Source organism: Drosophila ananassae, chromosome 3R (genome assembly GCF_017639315.1).
Source record: "Drosophila ananassae strain 14024-0371.13 chromosome 3R, ASM1763931v2, whole genome shotgun sequence".
NCBI lineage: Eukaryota > Metazoa > Arthropoda > Insecta > Diptera > Drosophilidae > Drosophila > Drosophila ananassae.
This window is the reverse complement of record NC_057930.1, coordinates 7,943,990-7,967,628: the sequence shown is the minus strand read 5'-3', so window position 1 is coordinate 7,967,628 and position 23,639 is coordinate 7,943,990. Positions and strand designations below refer to the sequence as shown.

General features: G+C 41.8%; 4 protein-coding genes across 13 annotated transcripts in view; 2 read left to right on the top strand and 2 right to left on the bottom strand.

Annotated features, from left to right (window-relative positions):
* The window catches only part of LOC6505367, a 35,867-nt gene extending 26,758 nt beyond the window's left edge, over window positions 1–9,109 (bottom strand). Inside the window, exon 1 of the mRNA XM_044716020.1 lies at window positions 8,907–9,109. The gene's annotated coding sequence lies outside the window, so the exon portion shown is untranslated. The remainder of the gene's footprint in view (window positions 1–8,906) is intronic.
* Window positions 9,110–12,134: 3,025 nt separating this feature from the next.
* On the top strand, window positions 12,135–13,738 carry LOC6504707 (borealin). 2 transcript variants are annotated; one of them, XM_044716019.1, is made up of 3 exons: window positions 12,135–12,633; window positions 12,899–13,301; window positions 13,362–13,738. In XM_044716019.1, the coding sequence occupies exons 1-3, from the start codon at window positions 12,291–12,293 to the stop codon at window positions 13,558–13,560; spliced, it is 945 nt and encodes a 314-aa protein (XP_044571954.1). In that variant the 5' UTR covers window positions 12,135–12,290; the 3' UTR covers window positions 13,561–13,738. The 2 variants fall into 2 exon arrangements, with proteins under 2 accessions (XP_044571954.1, XP_001964861.1); XM_001964825.4 differs by having other exon boundaries at window positions 12,137–12,633; window positions 12,887–13,301.
* A 40-nt stretch (window positions 13,739–13,778) lies between these two features.
* On the top strand, window positions 13,779–14,973 carry LOC6504718 (borealin). Its single transcript, XM_001964824.4, has 2 exons — window positions 13,779–14,242; window positions 14,303–14,973. The coding sequence occupies exons 1-2, from the start codon at window positions 13,990–13,992 to the stop codon at window positions 14,704–14,706; spliced, it is 657 nt and encodes a 218-aa protein (XP_001964860.1). The 5' UTR covers window positions 13,779–13,989; the 3' UTR covers window positions 14,707–14,973.
* A 3,003-nt stretch (window positions 14,974–17,976) lies between these two features.
* Window positions 17,977–23,639, bottom strand: part of LOC6505366 (homeotic protein female sterile) — a 71,820-nt gene continuing 66,157 nt past the window's right edge. For 4 of the 9 annotated variants that reach the window (XM_032455278.2, XM_032455276.2, XM_044716016.1 and 1 more), the window contains 7 exons: window positions 22,316–23,627; window positions 22,063–22,248; window positions 21,662–22,002; window positions 21,306–21,591; window positions 20,640–20,960; window positions 19,589–19,915; window positions 17,977–19,526 (listed from right to left, as the gene is read on the bottom strand). In XM_032455278.2, the coding sequence (XP_032311169.1) occupies window positions 19,495–19,526; window positions 19,589–19,915; window positions 20,640–20,960; window positions 21,306–21,591; window positions 21,662–22,002; window positions 22,063–22,248; window positions 22,316–23,627 (2,805 nt within the window). In that variant the 3' untranslated portion in view covers window positions 17,977–19,494. The remainder of the gene's footprint in view (window positions 19,527–19,588; window positions 19,916–20,639; window positions 20,961–21,305; window positions 21,592–21,661; window positions 22,003–22,062; window positions 22,249–22,315; window positions 23,628–23,639) is intronic. The other 5 variants (XM_044716017.1, XM_001964823.4, XM_044716018.1 and 2 more) reach the window with 5 other exon arrangements.

The following is a 23,639-nucleotide window of genomic DNA, read 5'->3' as shown; positions in this document are numbered from 1 at the left end:
TTCAACTGTCGAGTGAGGTGCCCCCTCTACGTGTCCAGTCACCCTCATCAATCCCATTCAGCCAGTCAATCACGCACAATTCAATTTAAATGATTGCACAAAAACGAGGCCACACCCCACATCCCAGAACTGAAGAAAGAACTCACTTGTTGCCCATCAACATTTAATCAAATCAATTTTTCTTCTTTACACATGTTTCAAATGCTTCCCGCCAAGCTCCCGACTTCCTTCTATGCAAATCCATTGTGACAGCAGCGAAAGAGACGGAAGCAGCGCAATAGAGAGAGAGAGAGGCAGAGACAGGGCAAAAAATCTAATTGAATTTAGTTTACGGCAGTTTTTCGGCCCTTGGCCAAATGGCCAACCCAACGACTTCTGGCCCCCTGCTGCCGATAAATGCGAGTAAAACTGAAAATTGGAACAACCGAAAAGCGCAGCGCTATGAGGGGAGGACGAGGGGTGCTGGGGGAATTAGGGGGTCAGGGGGTCAGGGGTAGTACTGTGGGGGTGATGTGGGTTTGATATAGTGCCAAGCAATGCCACGGCAACGATGTCGAGGCATCCATAGAAATGCCAAGTTGCATTATCCGGATGGTTTGGCGGGGAACGGGATTGGCGCATTTGTCTGGCATTTTTGTTAACAGAAGAGCCTCTCCCCTTCCCCGCATTCCGTACCTCATCCTTCGGACCATCAACCTGGCCGGGCCATGGCTGAATGACGACGCAAATAATTGAATGGGCGATCAATAGGTGAGCAAGTCCGGACTCCGGCTAGCTAGCCACCAAGCCTGCAAGCCAGCAAAGTAAGTTCAAAACGCAAGTCAGAAGAGGCGGAAAAAATACACCCTCCATTTAATTGAATTATTCGAGCTGCACTGGACTGAAAACACAGTTGGCCAAAGTGAGCTCCCATTGGGCTTTGGCTTTTTTACGGACAGTCGAGATTTGCTAATGAATGGAGTCTGCTCTTGTTGGAGTTAACCTTTTCGGGATTAAATGATTTGTCTATTGAGTGACGCAGCACTTGAATAATAGTCGTTGAGCGTTTTCAAGAACTCCGGCGAAGTGTGTCATTGACAATCGTTTAATCCATTTCACCTTGTCACCTGCCAACACCTTGTCACAAAATGTTTAACACGTACGCATAGTATCCGGGCATCATCCATCAATTTTCCAATCAAAGACATACGCACACTCACAAAAACAATTTGCATGTACACTTTGGCAGCAATTTATTTGCCAATTGAAAAGGTCGGTTCGGGGCGAGGGCAGGAAGAACTCAATGAGTTTCAGGGAACTTAATCACCTGCCGTCGTGTAAAGTTCAATGAGGCCTTGGGGATGTTTGAATAAATCCAAACTGCAATTACAGCTGAGAAAATCAAAGCAACTTCAGTGTCAGCCAGCAAACTATTAACCCGTGATTGCAACACCTCCACCCCCCATCTCGACACCCACGCCCCGCACGATAAACGCTCCCATCCAGTGTAAGCCCCCGGCTGCAGGCAGCAGGGCAATTCAATATACTTCGATAGCATTTCAAATCCAATCAAATCGAAACTGGCATCAATTTTTCATGGCCAACGGATGCGAGGGGAGTCAGAGCAACTCCGATAGCAATGAAAAATTATGAGCCATGTGGCAGTAACAGCCAACAGACAACACAACAAAAACAGCTGAAGCTGCAGCATTAAGCATGAAAGTGGCAGGACCCTTTCTGGATATTCTGACTTTCGCCCTCACTCCCTCTCAAATCCTTCAAACCCGAACGAGGTCTAAATGGAATCTCCATCCGCAGCTGAAGCCAATAGCCAAGTGGCCATTGATGCGTTAAATAAAAAGTTCAACTAAATATTTTTCAAAGCAAAAACAAAAGCAGCTACGTGCTATGGGATAAGGGGCGTCTTTTTGTGAGTGGGCGTGCCTGGAGTGGGGCAACGGCAGAAGTAATGCAAAGTTTGCTCAGGAGAACGAACTTGAGCAAATAAGCAATAAGACAACAACTAACAAGTGAAAACTCTCAGCTTAGTCGGGTACTAAGCCCCGGGGGATACCCTGGTTTTAGGGCATTTGGGCTATTTATTGACATTGAATCTTAGCTTAAGACTGCGGTCCTATAAGTTTATTTCTTACATTTATTTTATACTTCAACAAAAATAATTTGTTTCGCAAATACGAGAAGGCGACCGAGCTCACACTGCATATGCGTAACTATAATTATGTTTATGGGTTTTAGTTTTTAAAAGTTTTTTTTTCAAAATTTACACATTTTTAAGAACACATTTTGCATCTCAATCAAAAAATTTTCTTATAAAGCAATTTCAAATAATTTTCAGAGACACCTGTGCGGATACGTAATATAAATTTCGGGATTGTTTCATTATTTCCAATCGAAAAAATCATTAACTTATAGTATCCATTAAGGAGGCAGGATGGTTTCAGAGGCTGAAAAAAACAGATTTTTTCGATTTTTTGCATTTCTGAGTGAATATATTTATTCAATTTTTTTATACGATAAATGGCTATATTTGGAGAGTATCTAGGAATTTTTATTTTTAAGAAATAATTTGAATTTATCCCAAGACGGGCAGGCGGCCGGAGCCGCTTTAAAAAATTATTATCTTGCGGTGCGTAAAGTCCGGCCTTACAGTGTTATCGGAAATAAAAAAAATTTAATTGATTTACTTAAAATATTAGTTTTTTGTGCGGATGAACGAAACCATTTTGAAAAATATGCGATTTGAATTTTTGGCGCGGTTGTAAAGTCGGAGGTACTATTTTTACATAAAATTCAGCCCATTTTTGCTCGCGAAAATGGTAAAAAAAATTAAAAAAAAAAAACGTTCGTTCATCCGCAAGTAATTATTGTATTAAAGATGTGTGAAAAATTTTACTTAGATTCGAGCATTACATTTTGAGTTACGTTACGCATCGACTTGAAAAAGTTGTTTTGAGAAAAAACGCGTCTAAAGTTTTAAAAGCAATTGAAAGTATACGGAAAGAAAGTAACTAGAAAATCGGTATCTCAGCGAGCTTTAGTCCGATCGACATGAAACTTTCACAGGATATTCCTAAGATAATTAAATAAAAAATTATCTATTAAAAATCTATTAAATAAAAAATTTTTGAAAAAAAAAATTTTTTTAAGTCTCAAATTATCCTGCTCCCTTAAAGAGATAATCTACAAGACCCAGATAATCTATGCATTTCCAACATAAATGTTTAAATTTTAAGTTTTAAGTTTTAAATTTATTAATAATCATTATTTTTTCGATTGTAAAAATAAAACTAAAAAAGATTATTAAGATAAAAGATTAAGCAAATACAAATATGCATAAAAATCAAATAAACTCAAATTAATGATTGAAATACAACCACAATGATCAAGCTGAATAATGAACTTTTGTAAAGCCTTGGATATCTGTTATTATTATGTTAGAGCCCCTCCGGGACATTATTTTACAGGGTAAACTAGCGAGAAACTGTTGCCCGTCCCTCTAGACAAAATCAAACCGCCCTATCCCCCCAAAACTTGGTCGATGGCATCCTTCGGTCCTAGACCCCACGCCCCCGCTCCGCCCTCGACACCGCTTGTCAGCTTCTATCCCTGGGCCAGGACACGTACACAAACATTTCATGGTTCAATAAATTTGCTGCCGAGCGTACCGGAAACTTTGCGAAAAATACATTGGGAAAATGCTCGTCGCTGCAATGTGGAAGGCAAAGAAATTATCTGTGGACCAGAACCTGCCTCCCGCACACAGCCACAGCCACAGCCCCAACACGCATGCAGGAGGCACCCACACAGACAAGCCACCTGCAAACATTTGGGAAAGAAATAAAATTGCACAAGTATGCGAACGTCGCCTCGAATAATTTTGTAGCCGACTTTTTTTTCTTCCTTCCTATTCCCAGTTACAATCATTTTTTTGCGCTGGCATTTTTGCAATTTTTATTTGCTGCAATTTCTGGGTTTTTCCGCTTGCCATTTTCCGCCACGCCCCCTGATTATGTATTTTGGCCTACTTCGCAGGGCGTTGATGCTAAATTATGCCGTTATTATCCTTTTTTTGCACACTCCCAGTTTTGCACCTTCGGTCGCCCAGGCAATTGGTTATGCATGTCGGAGTCTAGTTGCTTTCGGCCCCAAACGGGGGCGAGCGGGGCATGTTGGCTGGCCGGGGATTCTTTTAATATGTTGCAAAAATAGCAATTAAAAATGCAGCTGAGAGGAAAAACAGGCAAATAGCTCGGGTCCCAGTGAAAAGTAATTTATAGCTTTAATTAGAGTAAAGTGAAAAGAGAAGCGATAGCGCTCTAAAGTCTGGCAGAAAACCAAATACTGATACTTTCGGTAATTGAATTTAACATTTCAATAGAAATAGTAGAGCTCCTTAAGCCGTTAAAAGCTTCTTTAAAGGTGGACGTAGTTCTACCATTCAATTACTTTCTAATACATTTATAAATGAACTTTACCTTCGAATAAATTCTGGTGCCATTTCGCCCCCGACGAGAAAGAAAAACAAAACCCTTTGCCCTTCGGCCATTCAACATTTATCGAGAACCCGCACATGATTGTTTGCTTTGCCCAGAGAGGCGGTCATTAAATATTTTATTATTACATTTTCTAATAGTTGGTTAAAGGAGGAAAAGAAAACATGCCACGAAATGTCGCAATAGGAGTCGCTGGGGTTGTAAAATTAAATTTATCATGCTTCTGCTACGGTGCACTCTGGCCAGACAAAGACAGCGGCACAAAGCGGGAAGGAGACAGCTGCCCGGGAACCGGAAGGCGGATGGAGGGAGCAAATTTTGTGCCTGCACTTCCGCTTACAGGCGCATTTGTGGAGCGTGCGGTGGGTCAGTGGGTGAAGGTAGAAGCAGTGGCCAACCGCCAGAGGGTGGCGGCAGTAGCTGGATTTCAGTCTCGGGTCGTGTGTGTTATTTATAATGCGACACACCAACTGAACAACACGAGTTTATTTACGAGCTAAGCCTCAAAATTTCACATTCCCACAAATTAAGGCCATATCTGCGGCAAGTTTTATAGGCTTTTCACTGGCCTGGCTGGGAAAAATATGTCCTATCATTTACAGAGTAAAGCTTTTTAATGGGATTTTTGTTTTTAAGAGACTTTATACACAGTACCTCTATACAGAGTATACAAACCAAAATAAATTAAATTTTATTTAAAATATTTCTCTGAAATATAACTAAAGAAATTTATTATGAAATAATTGGTATTCTCGACTTATTTTTAACCCATCCCAGGCACAATTGAAAACACCACTAATTAGTGCCGCACTTAAAGTCGCAACAACCGCACTCGCTTCCTCCCTGCCTTCTCAGCCCCCTCTTTTAGCCCCCTCCTCGTAGAACCTCTCGGGAAAGTCTGAAACTAATGCACGCCAATTTTCAATACAGAAAATCGAACTTTGAAGTGGACGCCTCTCGTCTGTGTGCCTCGCGTTGCGTTGAGTTCGCCGAGGGGCGTTATTCAGTGGATATTGGGAGCAGGGAGGTGGGTGGTGCTCGGCAGAGGGGTGGAGGCGTTGTGGGGATCTGCAGCCGGCACTTGGCGTGCATTTCTATTTTGCTTGGCCGAAAAACTCTTGAAACTATTATCGATGAGGCGCTCGCTCACTGGGTAGGTTATTTCAAAGTGGACGAGGGCGTCACTGACACCGTCAACAAAGCTGGATACCCGGGGGGCTAAGGAAAAGGATAACACTAACAAAAAATGTGCTACTTTTTGATATTTTATAGATGCTAATAAGTTTATTTTATCATAATTTCTAATGAACAAGTTTGTGTCTTTCCCCGAAAACTTTATATAAATTTCTATGCATCTAAATTTAAGGCTTTCTAAAAACATTGTGAACTTTTTTATGTACTTATTTGTATTTAGTTAATATTATTTTTTTTTTTTAGTGTAAGCCCTATTGAGAACTTCAATAACGGCGATGCCAACGAACGCGTTTTGTGCGTGTTAAAGCACATAGGGAATATATAAAGAAAAAAAGAAAAAATATGAAAATATCCTTGCAACTAAAATGGGGGAAAACGTAGGGCTGCCAGTCCAGCACTTTACCACTTTTTATGCCTGGCGATAAATTAAAATTTTTATTAACATACTTTCTCCGGCAAACTGAAGGAAAAAAGGGAAAAACTAGTGGCAAGAACAGGACTCGCGGACCAAAAACGTCAACTTGTCCGGCGCTTGTCGGCGATTCCCTGGGACGTGGTGGGGAATAGGTAGAGAGCTCTTTATGACTTTTGCAAACGCACGCTAAAACTGACCCCCGCAGTCGTGCCCCGCAAGATCTGCCACCCAACTTGCCCCAAGTGAAGCCACCGTCCAAGCTACAGCAGCCTTTACAATTATAATTTGTTGATGCTGGCGGAACCTCAGCAACTGCATTTTTTTCAACTTGGGCACTCCGGGCACTGGCAGTGGCTATAAGGGGCACAAGGGGGAGCGGGGCTAGCCTGGCGCATTATCTATGCATTATTGTTAGTCGGCCATTGGCCATCTGCCGCCTGCCGCCTGCCTCCTCAGCACAAAATAATATTCTATTAAATTATGTATACGTTTTGTCGGGAGATTTTGTAAAGTGAATATTCCACTTCTTGCCCTGGATGGATGCCAACGGCTGCCAGCGAAAGGATAAAAAGATATGATATTGAAATAGGATGGGATTACCCCCATACATTGAAAAATATATGAAACTTAAGACTAAGAGTGAAATATTAGTATCTAGCAGAGAGGGTGTACTTTAATATTAAATAATAAATTTACAGCAAATTTACTATTTGATACTTTTCGATCATTTGCAGTTCAATTTTCCCTGAGGACTACCCCTGGCATCTAAAATTACATTAATTATTATTTATTAACGCAAGCCGAAAAAACAAAATCGGGAATAAACAAGTTTTTGTAGTTTTTACATTTTGCGCGTTTAATTAAATTTTTAATGAAGCATACATAATTCCGGGGGCGTGCTTAAAACGTGGACAATGGACGCAAATGCGAAATGCAAAAGCATCGCCCTAAGTCCCCTACCTAAAGGACCTCGTCGAATATCCTTCGGATGGCACGTAGGCAAACATTCCGGCGCCTGCCTCCGGAACCCGGTACGGGCCCCTTCGTGTTCAATGCGTCGGAATGCAAATATTTTCCAGTATAATTGAAGCGCGACAAATGCGAATTGTGAACGAATGTGATTGGGATGGAGCAGGCGATTTCGAGGAGTCTGTCCAGAAGGGTATCCGGCCAAAGTGGTACAACGACACGTATTTAATGCACATGCAATTCAATCATTCAATTTCGCGTGCAAACACCAACAAAAAACGCCGATTTGTTCAATTTCAGAAGCGAACATTTCAGGAGGAAAGGAACGAAATTGTTTTTCAATTGGTTAAAAAATAATAAATAAATGCGAGTGCGCCTGCCGTGCTCATAATTGCAGTTGTGCGTAAAAAAGTTAATGCATGCGAGTAAAATAATTACAGCGCAGTAAATTGCATCGGCCAAGGGGAGAGGGGGAGTGGGGGAGCGATTGTCGCACATTAACCGCAGATGTGTTCGGGCTGTTCAAGGATAATTGGGTGGAAGGGGAGTGGGTGGTGACAGGATTATGTATGGGTTCATCGATCCCCGGGTGAATGACAATTTCGGTTCACTTGTTCCAGCAGAATTAAGCAAGACAAAGGAACAGCCCGGGTAAATACTTCATTCGTCCTCCCGCCTATGTCCTTCTTCCATTTCTGCATTTTATCACTTTTGTGTTTTCTGTTTATGGACAGCTTCGAAAGCATTTAATGAAAATTTAAATCGCCGTTAAATTCGACATTATATGCCCAGTGGAATTATGCAAACCGTCGATAAGAGGATGCTCAGAAGAGCGACACTACTTAATAGTTTTTATTTAAGAGTTAATGATATGGTTGTCATAAACTTAACTGAATAAGTACAACATTTACATTCAAATGGGGGCACATTTTTGTGTGTCTTTTGTGGCACAGAAAGGGAATACCAAATCTATCAGTAATATTTTTGTATATAGAAGACATATCCGACCCTATAAAGTATATACATATATTCTAGATCAGGATCCCTTTCTGAGTCAATATAAGCATTTAAACGTACGTTTGTTTCTACGCAAACTGTCCCTGAGTTTTAAAGCTATAGAATTCAAACTTTTCACAGCTCCTTCTTTACTTTGCACGCAGAATATAAGTCGGATAATTGATCGTAAATTCGTTAATTTCAGTGTTGTTTAAGCTAGAAGGTTGGGATTTATACAGATTAATTTTTGTGAAAGTTCATCACGTCTACCAAATTTTAAGATGATCGGGCGACTATATCCTCTAGCTGCCATAAAACTGAACGATCGGAAATTACACAACTTTCATATTTTTTAAGATGCTTGAGACTTCTTCCAACTTTATTTTGAAAATTAATTTCTATATTAATTGAATCTATTTTCTATATTGAATTGATTTAAAAGTTAAATTCTCAAATTGAACTGCCGGATACAGTTGGCCGATATCTAATAATATAAGCTCTTACTTAAATGCTTTAGAGTTTAGCTGTAGCGTTAGCTTTCCTTTCTTGTTTAATATAAAATTAACCACAATTATAACTTAATTAGCATTCATTTTAAGGACATCTATTGATATTTAAATAGTTTATAAATCCACATACATAATAAATATTAAGCTTTAATATTAAGCTAAAAACTAGGTAAGCACTTTATACATTTTATGAAAGAAAATCCTTTTATTTCATCATGCCATCATATATTTAGACATGTGTCACGTTTCATAGGTTTTTGTTGATCAATAGATTACTTTCACTTTACTTTTCTCTTCTGCTTTCATTTAATTGCCTTTTTACCAACTCACCAGACACAAGAGTTGATAAATTTTGTCGCCTCACAGGAAGTGATGCCTCCGAGCCGCTTATACACAGTGGTTGGTGTAGTGGGGTATGTGTTGGTGTGTTTATATCGAAGCGCGCCAAAATGTATGCAATGCGAACTGTGGCTCTTGACTTGCGGGTCTGCGATTCGGGCCTCGACTGATGGCCTGATGGCTGGTAATGTGATTAGTTGGCTCGTCTATCGATGCTAGTGTGTAAGTGTGTGGGGGTGAGTGGGGGGCTTCCGAGTATATTTTAATTTAATTATGTCGCTCTCGTTTCAATTACGAAAAACCGCTCGCAGCGGCAACAAGAAACGCGAAGACACGCACTAATAAACAAAGGCCAACAATAACAGAACGTATCCGAGGGAAAACTAAAGGAAAATGAGTGTGTCGAATGAGTGGGAACGCACCAGCGAAATGCTCTGCTCTCCTTGCTCATTTCTCCTCGCCCGCCGCTCTCTCTGTCTCTGCTTTCTTCTTTCTTGGTGTCCGTTTGCTTCGGCGTTCCAGACAGTGATGGTGCTCCGCTCCTAAAATGCTGGCAATCGAATGCAACTGCCTCCCACAAGCGACTGAAATGTGCTGCATATGCCAAGGCGCCGCTTGAGTCCGCGCGGAACGAGTGGAAATGGAACATTGAGTGACTTTCGAGCGAGTGCAAGTTGCACTTTGGAGCTCCAAGAAACGAGTGGCAAGCGGAGCCCAGGTGAAACCAGGCAACACCTGTACGGTGTTGGGCGGGTGGTTGGCCGCCCTCCTTTCTATTCTTTCTTTATCGCTACCGAAACGGGCAGTCGAAATTTTAATTGGGTTTGCCCAACAACTTCCCGGGCACAAATGAATTCAATTGAACCGCCCGGCCGCATGGAGCTCATTAAGCTCGAGGGGAGGTCGAGAACGGGTCGAAATTATATCGAAAAGCCATAAAGTTCTAATGATTCCTTCCGAGGGCCTCGTCTGGGGTAGTTGCAACTGCCTACAGTGCCTGTGGCTATTTTCTGGCCCTTGGGTTGCATGTTCTGGCCCACAATTTTTACTCTCACCTCACCAATCGGGTTGATTGCCGAGGTCTGTTTATCAGAAAGGTAAATTAATTTCCATAATTGAGACCAATTATGTTTTACTATTATAGATAGAAAACATTAAAAAGCAAGGACCTTGATTAAGTTGATAAAAATTATCTTTTATGTTTTATTGAGAAAGTTTTCAATAATATTACAACTATTTTGAATAATTTTATTAGATGTATTTACTTAAAAGACATATACTTTTATATTGCAAGTTTAATGGTAAAATAAATGTTGTTCGAAAAAACCTTTAAAGACATATTTTATTAAAAGAATACCACTCCCTCTCTTAATACCCCGTATTCATACAAAAAATACACCACAGAATATGGATAAAAAATAAAAAAAGGGATAATCTACAACTCCCAAAGGACAAATCAATTAGCTCGAGTGGATCTAAGCATGGCATCCGGATAGAAAAACACTTTTGCTGGATGATGCACTTTACAAAATGGGTCTCGCCGACATTACCTGAAAACGCTCCCAAAAGATGTCACGATGGCAGACACACATTTGTTCGAGTGACGCGGCTTTGGGGAGCTGCTGGAGGTCCCTCCCTGCCAGAATCCGGGCCAGAATCCCCTGACAATGTCTGGCACTCGTTCACGGACTCCGGCGATGACTTTTCCGCCGAGAGCACCTGCTCGCATTAACATCAGCAGCCGGGGCAATAAAGGCAACAGCGACAGAGCACACGCACTGCAATATGCAACAGTTGCAGACACGCAGGAAAAGTCATGGGAATCAACGGGGTAAGGCAGGGCAGCTGGATGGCAGTCGGGGAGGGGAAGCGGCCAGCCGGGGCTAAGGGTCAGGGGACGCACATTTGTAAGTAGCTGTGTAATCTATCCGTGAACGTCGCTTCCGCTTTGCATTTTATATGCTTAACGCATCATTTGCCTGGCGCAAATTGAGTTTCGGTGTTGTTGCCGCTGAAATACCTGCTCCCGGATGGATGGATGGCTGGATAACTGGATGACTGGATGAATGGATGGGTGGCTGAATGGGTGGATAGTTGAGTGAATGGATAGCCGGATGGCGGGAGTGTATATCCTTTGCCAGCGTGTTATTGCCGTCATTGATTGGGGGGCTCCTGCCGTTTGACAGTATCCTCAGTCTTTATTATTCATCCATTTGCAGCTGCTATTGGCAGGCACGAACCGCTGGCAAATTAAAACTTTTAGTCAGCTCACTTAATTAGCAAAATTGCTAAGATTATGCTGCAACACGTAAAGTCCTTCGGAACTTTGGGACTTTAAATTAGTAGCAATTATTTCATCGGTAACCTAAGAACTTAATAAGAACTTGTAAGAACTTAATAAATGAAAAATACCATTTTTTATGGATAGAAAATTCCCAGTATTTTCAAAGGCTCTACGCAGGATATGGCAGTGTCCTGAACTGAAGCGGAGGCGTCAAAGTGCAAGAAGCCCCCCAAATGCTGGACTGAGAGCACGACAAAAATGCCTTTGATTTGTGTTCCATTCACACACACACCCAGGGCTTATTAGAATCCTGCAAGAGTGTGCGATCCGAAGTGCAGCTAACAGGAGCAGATAGCAGACAGGCGAAGCGCCGCAAAATGCAATTTATGTGTGTGGAGCAGGTCCTGCAACCAAATTGAGAAATGCGAAGAGCGGGGCGCTTTAGTGGGTCTAATAGGATTGCGGCTGTAATTTTCTGATGGCCAGTTTGGCCATCCAGAATTGCAGCTCCGCATAGGATATCGAAAACTTGTGTGACAAGTTGGGGAACAAGACCAACCAGGAGCTTTATATACCATTTTTTCAAACAGTTTTGTTTAGATAACATAATTTATATCAGGAAAAATTCAAATACAATTAAACTATAGTTTCCAAAGACACTTAAAAAAAACTTTTAAGAAAGATCATACATTTTTCAAACCAAAAAATTGTACAGTCTATAACCTAAAAATAAATAAAATACGTAAGTTCTTTCCTTTTCTACTTCTAATTCTTCAAAAACCTTTTACTAAGCTTTTAATTTAAATTTAAGACCTAAATATATATAATAAATAAAATTATAAAAAATTGTTTTAAAAATTTTGAATGCTGCCAAAGTGTTGCCAACTATACCGCATAACCCAACTATCGATAACTTCAAGTTATCGGGTGTGGATGTCTTCCCAACACTGTTTAAACATCTGGGCACACTAGCAGATGACGCTCAAATTTTAGCGGAAAAACTCAAAAAAGAATAACTGCAACATAAACGTGTGTCCCGCATTAACTCCGTAGCTTCAAAAATAAATTAAAACGCACACAAGCCAAACAAGATGCCACGCACCAAGTTACCAAAGAATTCGAAGCGTAATCGCGAGGTGGCCAACCGCGAAGAGAAGCTTCGCCTCTACGAACTGAAGCTAGAGTCCAGATTAATGGAAATCGACTCGCTGGAGTCGAAATACTTGGCCTTGGTGGATGAGCACATCAAGAAACTACAGGGACAACTGCAGCAGGAGCTGCGCGACATGAAAATGCCAGAGGCTCTGCTGCTCTTTGAGCAACTGGACCACTTTAGCGACTACAAGGCCAGCGACCAAACCCAACTGCTCGCATCCTCATCCACCGTGAGCAACACAACAGGCGGTACGGGTACAGGCAATCGCAATGACGAAGGTTTGTACGAAATTTGTAACTCCTTCGAAAGAAGGATATTCATATGGGTTGCTTTATGGTCCAGTCTTTTGGTGTTGAAATTATGGTTTTTTCATTTTATAATATTCATTAACTGCTTTTTTGTCTTTTACTTTAAATCTAACTGGTATTCGGTTCTTTGACTAACTTATCTTTGCTTTCTAACCCCCACATCGCTCACACTCACTGCACCCGTCCACGATCACTTCCCCTGTCGCCCAAATGTATCATCTAGGCTACCTTACAGAGGACAGCAGCCTGGGAGCGAGCGGCAGTAGCATGCTTTCCGGGCCCATTGGCTCCATGATGCGATCTGCAAAGGCAATGCGTACTCCGGGACCGCTGCAATCAGTCAGGTCCCGTAGAGCACGGAGGAGTCGTTCCGCCTGTGGAGAACTTAATGTTCTGCGCTCTGCCAAACCGGCGCCTACTCCCAACTGCAGTGGAGCCTCTACCAACCGCCTGTCGAGGAGCAAGATGCGAACCCCGATGGCCTCGCGCACAAAGGCCTTCAGCGCCGATCGCACACCCCTGGCCCAGAAGCAGATGCGCAGCGGATCTCCCTCAACGCCGCCAATGGCCTTCTTGCGTTATCCCAAGCCGGGTGAGATCGCCCTTTCCAAGTGCGGTAGTCCGATGGTGGCCCAAGTGTAAGTTTTGAATGGTAACAAGTATTTTGGAAAAACTTCAAAGTAATTTTTTGTCATCAGGATGCCGGACAAGTTTGCCAATGTTAACATACCCATTCGGAACGGAGTCCTGAGTCTGCGGCCAAAGAAACTGGATGCCGACGAAGTAGAAGCGAATCTGCTGGAGAACCTGGACGAGGACACTTTAAACCAGATCAAAACGCTGCACGAGAACTTGCAGATGATCGTAAATAAGGCCAACATGGTGGGGTTAAAATAGTTGCCAACTCAAAAGCATATATAGACAATTCACTATCATATATTTTAAGTATTAGGCGTTTAAGTTATATTTTGTCTTTCTTATATATTTTATTTTCAAACCATATATTAAAATTCTATAACGTATACGTAAGCTTAAATAAATGTTCGTCTGCAATAAGTGTACATGAAATTCAAAATTGCTTTTGTGGACAATCTTTTTCCATCTTTTTTTACTAATCTTGTTTTTTACTAGCTACAATTAATAAAATATTACATTTCACTTACACTTACATTTATTCACGTTCTTAGGCCATCATCTTGTTAAAACATTCATTTTTTGTATCCTCGTATTTTGTAAATAAATAAATGTTATGAAGCGGAAGCCACAAAGTAGCCTTAGGAGTAGTAGTCTTAGGCGATAGAACCCATTATTATCCGATTAAGCAAAATGCCGCGTACAAAGATTGTAAGGCGCAAGGCCGACCGATTAAAGGCGGATATTGACGAAAAGCTTCGCTTGGCCCAAATCAAAATCGATTCCGTCTTGGAGACCGTGGATGAGATGGAAAAACGCGCCAAGCAAGAGGTGGATCACAAAATCAAGGTAATCCTCAGCAGGACTGATAAGAAAATATTGGACATGAAGCTGACTGATTTTTTGTCCCATCCACTTGACCACTTCGAAGACTATCAATTTCTGGGTGAGACGGAGTTTGAAATGAAATATTTTAATATACCTTAATATAGACCGACTCTTTCAGCTCCCATGGCCCCCACTAGTCGCAGTCTCTCTATTGGCCGGCTGCGTCTACGCACTCCTCGCACCCAATCGCAGCGGGACCAGGCTCAGTCGGTGGACAGAATGAAGACAAGAAGCCGTACCATGAAAGACATCTCCATGACATTCCAGCGCTGGCCCCGTCCCGGGGAGCGAGTGCTCTCAACGTCGGGTAGCCCACTAGCGGTGCAGGCTCATGCGGAACTCCATGCCGACGTCCACATCCCCACCAGGAAGGGCGTGATCACGGTGAAGCCGCACAAGATAAAGAATATAGAACGGGAGGTGCTGATGGAAATGGACCAGAACACGCTCAACCAGGTGAAGACCCTGAACGACAACCTGGAAATGATCGTGGATATGGCCACCAAGATGGGCAGACTATAGCTTACCTCCCTAGAATAATCAGAACGAATAAGATCCTCGGATTGTCATAATTTTACGCTTATTTCGTTAATATTTTATTTAGTCTTTTTCATTTTCTCATTTTCAATGTATTTGTTCAGTTGTTAAACATTAAGTGAACGTGTCTGTTGTTCTTGTTGCTGGTTGTTGCAGATCGCTTGCGTTTGTTGTATAATTAATTAATAAATTTAATTACCTTTATGTATACATATACATACACGTATGTGTATGTCGATTTTTAAGTACAAACAGAGTGTACAGAATTTCATCCTCTAATTTTAAATTTAATTCTTTAAACATTTTGCTATTGTGTTGCATGTGTGTATCTCTGTGTGTCAATTATCTTGTACGTACTTAGTTGAACTAAAGTAATTTTTGTGTTTTTGTCTGTGTTTTATTAATTTAAAATCAAGTGAAACTTTCAATGGGCTTGCCTCATTCCTCGCGTTTCATCTCATTTTTTGAATCTTTAGACAAAAGTTACATATACACATATACAGAGTTGAATTTAAAAATTAGTGTTAATCGTTTAGTGTGTCTAGAGTGAAATTTTGCAATTATTTTGTTATGTTTTTCTCCTTATATAATGTGAAATGCAATAACTTGCAGTGTATGCATGTGTGGGTGATGGGGGCGGCGAAGGACCGCCTCGTTTGCGTATATATAGTTACAGAAAATACAGTACATAGCAAAAAGGTACATTTATACATATATAGACTTAAGATACTCTTCCTTTTACCGAGCTATATAATACGATTTGTAGAGACAAGGACAACACATAAGGACAATCAATACACGTAAACAGTGAGAGGTGACAGTGAACGAACAGTGACAGGTGACACAAACATAACACTCAGATTAATAACAATCATTGGGGCTGTAGGCTGTTCAGGGACTAGGTTTCATTTTTCTGTAGCTGCTTATGAATCAAGTATTTCAATCAAGCCAAAAACTTGCAATAAACAAGAACAATCTAATCGAAACTCTCACAATAAAGATTAAACAATTTGTAGTCCACTTCAGTACAGTCTTCCCTCCGAATCACGACTTCTAAGCCGATGTGCCCAACACATTTTTAATAATAATAATAATAATACGGTATGAATATGTATAATAGCTCCAAGCGTCAAATGAACGTGTGTTTCTAAATGATATTATAAAATGCATATGTGACAATTTGAACTTAAGTTGCCTGCTGCGAAAAATATTATCGCTTAATTCAAGCCCTTATCCGGCGACTCTATCCTATTCAATCATCATTCTTCCTCGGTTCCTACAAGCGTTCCCTGAACGCATCTAACTACGCTAACCCCTCGACCCAACTGCTATTTGAAAATTGTTTTCAATTCATAATTTTGGGTTTTACTTTCTGGTTTTTCCACCATTTCGTCGTACGTTTTTCGGTCTTTCAACTTTAGTTTCCGTTTTTGTTTTTAACACAGCCAATCAACAATACCTCCTTCCCTTTCCAGCACTGGTTTCTATTTCCGCTCCGCCATTTTCTCCCGTTTCCTGTACAGAGTGCAAACTAAATAATACGGATATTGGGTAGTTATAGTGTGTTCCATATTCTGTGTGAGATTCTGTTTGACTCTTCATATATGTACCTTATATTGCTCTCGGTCTGTTAATCTGTTGTGGATTTGCTTGGTGTTCGTACAAATTTCTACTCAATATTTTTAAATACAAAATTGTGCTATTTTCGCTATTTTTCGTTTACAACTATTTTTTGAGGCTGTTCTTTTTAGAATTCGTTATAACTTTTTAAATGCTAGTTAATATATTTCATTTGTATTCCGTTATCGTATGTTTGGGCACTACTCATTGCGGTTCAGGGCATCTTTTTTGTATTTTAGTAAATAGTATTTTTATTTTTTATTAAATATTAATTTTTAACAAATCTTTGTAGGCATTATGCACGGGTACAGGGCGTTGCATTATTTGTTTGTTATACTTGTTTCGATCATCCGGCTATAATCTTAAATCGTCAGTGAGTGATTTGGTACAAATTTTATGGTACTAGGTTGCATAAAAATCAAATATATTCCACTCTGTAATGATGTATGTACAGTAAAAATTCAGGGAAACCCGCTACTCAGATTTACCTCTAAAATGAACATATTTTAAGGTGTTTTCAATGGCGAAACCAATTTGGTAAATGGGTAAAAAACAAACTACCTTGTCGAATTCCCCTCCATTTCGCAAAAGCTCAAAACGAGCGCGCTTGAAACTGGTTCAAACTAATTACTAAAATCTTATATATTTGATATATACAAAAATGTATGCGTAACTCGATCGACTAAGTGTGCCTGATAAGAGAAAAGCTTACCAAATGTTATATGCACTTCTGTGGTCATCCCTATATAAAAATGAACTCCACCCGCCCTTTTTACGTAAATATTTGTTGCCAAAGAGTTAGTTAGCGCTTAGAGTGTTAGATTACTTTCTTAATTCATGAATTTATACCTGTTGTAAATATTTGTTTATTTTAAATATACCCGAAATAAGTCAATATATTTCGTTATGCTTACAAATTAAATAATTTCATTAAATGCTTAAATTCATTAATGCACTTTATATGTACTTTTTGTGTTGCTGTGTGTGTGAAATTTGCTATATCCTTATCCCACATAAATATATATTTAGGCATAGGTATGCTATGTGAATAACTTGCGTTAAAACTATTTATAGGTGTATATATAATGCTAAATGCAGTATACTTGTGTATATTCATTGTTATTCATAAACTTTCCTGGTTCGAGGTTTTATCCGTATCAAAAAAAACTAAGGGGAGAGAGCCGAAGGCCGAAAATGGGCCGACACTTTTTTAACTTTAATTTAATTTAATTGCATTTAATGTAGCCTCTTAATGTAGAACCCAATCCTACGCTATTTATATTTGTTATGAGTGGCAATTGTGATTCAGCTAGCAGCTTTAAAATAATTTAAGTTTATGTGAACCATTTACAATCTATGTATTTACACCTCATCTAAACCGACTTACTAGAATCCATTGATTATTCAGTTACGTTCAATTTTCTTATAAATTTGTATTTTATCATATTCTTTTGAACTTAACGAGAGGTATTTCTATTTTCCCAAGTGTTAATATCGCCATTTTTGTCATCAATGAATGCCATTATTTAATCCTTTATTTTTCTTGTTTTTAGTCGTTGTTTCTTCGCATTTTTCTTTCAGCATAATAATTTGTTAAATAAAACAAAGGTAATGTGTAAGGAAACGAAAACGGTCTGATGTTTAAATATATTGTATGTAAATTTTTATTTAGGGCTTTGCGGTTTAAACAGTATTTTCATAAAAATATAAACTAAATTTATTTCAATAATATTTGTATAGCATTTGTATTGTTCCTCTTTAAAATAATATTTATAACGATTGAACCCAACTTAATAGACTTAAAGGATTTAAACAAAATCAAAAATCAATAAAAATTACATAATATAAAACGCGAAACGCTTTGCTTTGCTTTAGCTAGCAAAATGCCCCTCAAGAGGGTTTCTAAATTATACATACATACGTAAGTGTGTGTACATACCGATGTATTAGATTTAGTATATAATAGTTAATATAAAATGGATAAAATTACAAATTAGTTTAAACAAAACCTGTAAAATAGCCTTCACATGAAATTGCAACGCCGACTTTGCTTTGCGCGCTTTGCTTTCTCGCTTTGATATAAATGTATTTAAGATTAATTACAGTATATATTTAAACGAGCATTAACTAAATTATGAATTACAATTTAAGACGGCGCAACTTAGCGAAATCATATAGTGAAAATATGTACAATTATAGGGGGATTATTTTTCTAATCGTAGAGGCGCAGAGAAGTGTTTAGTGTCCGTTTGGTAAGTTGGTAAATAAAAAACAAGAAATGTTCCAAGATGCACACAACTGTTCGGAAGATAAACATAAAGCAAAGCCTTTGGGGTCGAGGTCCTCGTGCCTTTGCAGCAACAAATTAGCAACATTTAGTATATAAAATTTAACAAATTATCACACTGAAAAAATTCAACACTAATTTTAAATATACATTTGCGTTGCGTACTCGATGTACGCAGGCGTGTGTGTGTTTTTGTGTGTTACATGTTACATGTTTCATGTTTCGCATTCAATATGTATACAATATTTAATCGCTTGTCATTATGTCTAAAGCCTAGCAAATTGCAGCCGTTGTCAGCGGCAATGTCTGCAATTCTTTACAATGTTTAATGTTATTGTTTAAATATACATATATCAATTCAACAACACCTCGAAACACTCATCACTTAACCACATAATTATTTATGTTTTGCTTTGTTTCTTTTTTCTGTTTTGTATATATAGCTCTTAGAATTAGGCTCTATATTTAAACGTAATAAATATGCATTTTTTGTATCCATTTTGTTTTTTATGTTCGTTTTTTTCAGCTTTTTCGGTTTTGAAAATATTTAACTATAGCGTATGTCTGGTAATTATATGGTTTTTGCAATTTCTTTCAGACGAGGTTCCCATTTTTCTTTACAATTAATATTTGCTAGTATTATAAAATAAATATATTCATATATATATATATATTTTAAATTTTTTTGTGGTTGTAATAGTGCAGCTAATATTTTTAATTTGATATACATGCTTCGGCTTGTTCCGTTCTTTGTCACTTTCGTCCTACGATTTCCTATTATCCTTCGATATCTAGAGCCATAAATGCGTGCGCAAGTGGAGTTTTGGTTGTTCCTGATCCTTGGGTCTGGCATAGGCACCTTAGGGTCACCTCGTAGCACTGCTGGTGAAGAAGTCCGCTGCAAAAAAAGTGAAATAGTTTAAATTTAAATTTAACTTGTGAATAGTGAGGTGTACTTACGCGTCTCAAAGCTAAAGCCTATTGTTGGATCTGGCGGTATGTTGAGCATGGAGTTGCCGACATTGCCGCTGCCCGTGGGCGTTACGTTGCCCATGGCGTTTGTACTATTGGCCCCGCCCACAACTCCCCCGCCGCCTCCTCCGCTGCCACCCCCGATTACTGGTCCCTGCTGCAGTGGACTCTGCGGCGTCTGGCCGCGCTGCGCCACATTTCCCCCGGCGTTGGCACCACCCGCGGCTGCTGCCTTCCTCACGCTCACCACCGCCCGGAGCTCCTGCTTTACGAAATCCGAGCCACCGGCTACGCCTCCGCCACCGCCATTTCCAGCTGAAAGAGTCAGAGGTGAAGCAGTGAGTAAAGTGCATTCAGCTGGGGAATCTACATAAAATATGGTTTAGTCACATGGGTTTTGGCTCAACTCTAGGACGTAGGACACAAAATAAACACAAAACATATAGACAACAAAATACAACATGAAACACAAAGGTCGGGGCAGACAAAAGATCGGGATGGGGATGGGTGTGTACTTCAACAAATATAATAAGAGCCTAAAGCAATGACCAATTTAAAATGTACAGTTTGTAATTTTCTAGCTCTCCCTTCAATTTACTTTAGATTTTCTGGGATTTTTCTTTGGGGGCATCTTAAGTCTAAAGGGATGTACTAGGGTTAATTGGGTGCTGCGCCTGGAACTATGTATAGAGGTATTATTTACAGCTCAACCGACTGTTCTTAATGGGTTTGTTGGTTATTTACAATGATCGTACGGTTATACAAAGAGATACACGCATATGTGTGGGTTAGGAGTGTCGAGATGTGTATGTTTCCAGCTTAAATTTATTAAATTTTTGTTTCTAAAGGATGCTCCCAAATTTCGAGTTGCTTTACGATGCGTGGCAATGGATTATATGGCCATACATACTATATATTTATGTACAAAGATTTGAAGGCATTGTGATTTTTACAGCGATCGCGTGAGTAGTTTGTAATGAGAGATTGAGGTGGAGATTGCGATTGAGATTGAGATTGAGAGAAGAGCACACGGGCTTACCGGTCTGCGCCCGACCATAGAAATCATTTGGCTGCTGCTGCGACTGCCCGTAGCCGCCAAGGGGCCCGCCGTAATTGGCGCCCCCGCCGCCAAGGCCAATGATGCCATTGCCGCCGCCACTGCCCATACCGCCGACGCCCATCATCGCCGGGTGGGGATGCGGATGCGGCGACATGCTCAGCCCGTTCATCAGCTGTTGCTGCTGCTGATGTTGCTGTTGCTGCTGCTGTTGTTGCTGCTGCTGTTGCTGCTGGTTGCCGGCGGCGGCTGAGCTATCGGGGTTGTTGTTGCCAACTGGTGAGGAGCCAAAGCGTGGCGAGCCTGTTTTGGTTAAGCGGTTTTGTTTTTGGTTTTGGTTTTGTTTTTCTTTTGGCTTCGATTAAAACTAATTAGGATTATCGAGTATCGTGTGTGTGGTATGTGTGTCAGTGTGTTTTTGTGTGTAAAGCTGTCTAAATATGTGTTTAATGTTTAGTAAATGGATTAAGGGGCGCTTGATTCACAAGAGAGACGGCATTTCGTTCCCAAGGGAACACTTTCTAAACTATTACTCCCCTTTTCATCGCTCCTATAACAATCAAGTTTGTACTTCTTAAACGAAGGAAATTGTCAAATCTTCCTATTTTGCTTCTTCCCTTCGAACTGTCCCGCATCGCATTCTCTTACCTGGCAGATGTTGCGTGGCCTGTGGAACGCTGCCCTGTCGCTGCAATCGCTGCAACTGTTGCTGCTGGAACACATTGACGTTGCCGCCGTACGGCGACTGCGGGCCAACGAAACCCACACCCGATCCGTCGGGCGTAGTGGACCCGCCACCGCCCTGGCCCTGGAACGAGTTCTGGCGCTGCAGTGCCGCTGCCGCTGAATTTCCACCTGGCCCAACAGCTCCCGGAGAGTTCAAGCCGCGTCTCTGGTTCTGTTGGTATTGGCGCGCATTATACGGACTCACGCCCTGCAGCGGGAACGTCATGGAACGGAGTTAACAAATTGTCCTTCAAATGATTGAGTTATGCGTCACTCACCTGCAGTTGGGCAATAAGCATGGGGTTGTGCTGCTGCAACGTTCTGCCAGCATTACCAGCCGGCAATGGACCGCCTGGTCCGCCGCCACCGCCTCCTCCACCTCCGCCTCCCCACTGCTGGGGGCTATTCTGCATACCCGGCGACTGCATGCCTGAGTTGGACCCAAACGGCGTGTTGGAACGTCCTCCGTCACCCACTTGTTGCTGCTGCTGCTGTTGCTGGTAGGCCATTTGCTGCTGTTGGGCATTGTTCTGCTGCTGCTGCTGTTGCTGTTGGTTGAGCTGCTGCTGCTGCTGCGGCGAGAGACGCTGACCAGGCTGCGGGAACTGAGGGGCATAGCCTGCAAGAAAACGAAGAGGATTAGGAATTAAGTGTTCGTGAGAGCTCAATGGATTCAAACCTTGATTGGGCTGTGGACTGTAAGGTGTGCTGAGACCAGGACTGAGCTGCTGCTGCATCAGCGTCTGAGCAAAGTTCGGACTGAGCTGGGCGTCCGAGGGCAGGTTGGTGCGCGATAGGGACACGTTCGGGGCCACCGTAGTGTTCATCAGCGAGTTGATGTTGTTGAGGCCCGCATTGATGCCAGCTAAATTGGAATTTAAAATATATAGTCTTTATTCCGGAAAATCATTCTTTTAAAAATTATAACTCACTGGCATTCTCTGGGACGAGTAGCTGCTGCTTTTGTTGCTGCTGCAGCAAACGCTCTTTTTGTTGGGCTGCCGCTATCTGCTGCTGTCGCATGTTGCGCAGCTGTTGCTGGGCAGGCAACACCACGCCTCCCGGAGTTGCCACCGCGTTCATGGGTCCTCTGCCGCGTGCAGGATACATCGGAGGTGGCCGCTGGAAGCCCTGGTTGCGCATTGCTTCCAGGCGCTGCATAATTTGCTGCTGGTTCTGCTGCTGCTGTTGCTGCTGCTGATGTTGCTGTTGGTGCATTCCCATCATGCCCGGGTAGGCGGGCGGTTGCTGAAGATGCTGCTGTTGTCGCTGCTGCTGTTGCTGGGCAACCTGCAGGGCCAGAAGCTGCTGTTGTTGTTGCTGCTGTTGCTGTTGCTGCTGCTGGGTCATCATGAGGTGCTGGCTCGGATCGTTGCCAAAGCCAGCCGACTCCACATCCATCAGCGACTTCTGAATATCACTGATGGCCGAGGCCGCTGAGGGTGCGATGGTCACGATGGGCGTGTCATCCGGATAATACTCCATTACGCTGTCCAACAGCTTGGACAACTCCGTGTCGCCGTCGCCGGGAAAGACCGCTGCTGCCGCTGCAGCCGCCGCAGCCGATGAAGTGGAGGCCGCTGTGGTAATTGAGGTAGTTGCTGTGGTCGCCAGCTGCTGCTGCTGCTGCTGTTGGAAGGCCAGCTGCGGCGGCTGAAGTTGCTGCTGTTGCTGGCTGAGGTAGACATCGTTTGGCTGCTGTTGCTGCGAAGGATTGCTGGCGTTGTGTTGCTGCTGCTGCTGCTGCTGTTGCTGTTGCTGCTTGCGGTTGCGATTGGCTGCCGCTTTAGGGCCAGTACTGCCGGCACTGATTAAGTTGCCGGGAGCTGCCAGCGTACTGCTAACGGTGGAGCTGGTAATATCCGGCAGCGTCTTCACCTGCAGCGGCTGCTCGGGAGGGGGGGCTTTGGGTAACTTTGGCGGATTTTGCAGCAACTTGGCCAGCATTTTGTTTTGGGTGCAGAGCTTGCTCGGCTTGTCCTCCGACCGCTTGGCCGAGTTGTCGTCGTCGGGCTCGTTGAGTGATCGTTTGCGGCTCAGAGGATCACCCTGAATCTTTAGCATGGCCTTGAGATCCTCGTTGCTCATGTTGCCGCCGGCATTGGGTCTGTGCATCCCGTGATTGCCACCGTCTGGGTTCTTCAGTTGGCGCATCAGTTCGCTTTGCCGGGAGTTGTTCATGGAGCCAGGACCGCCACCAGATCCGTTCCCATCATCGTCCTCCGTTTTTTCGTTGAGCAGCTGCTTAAAAACATA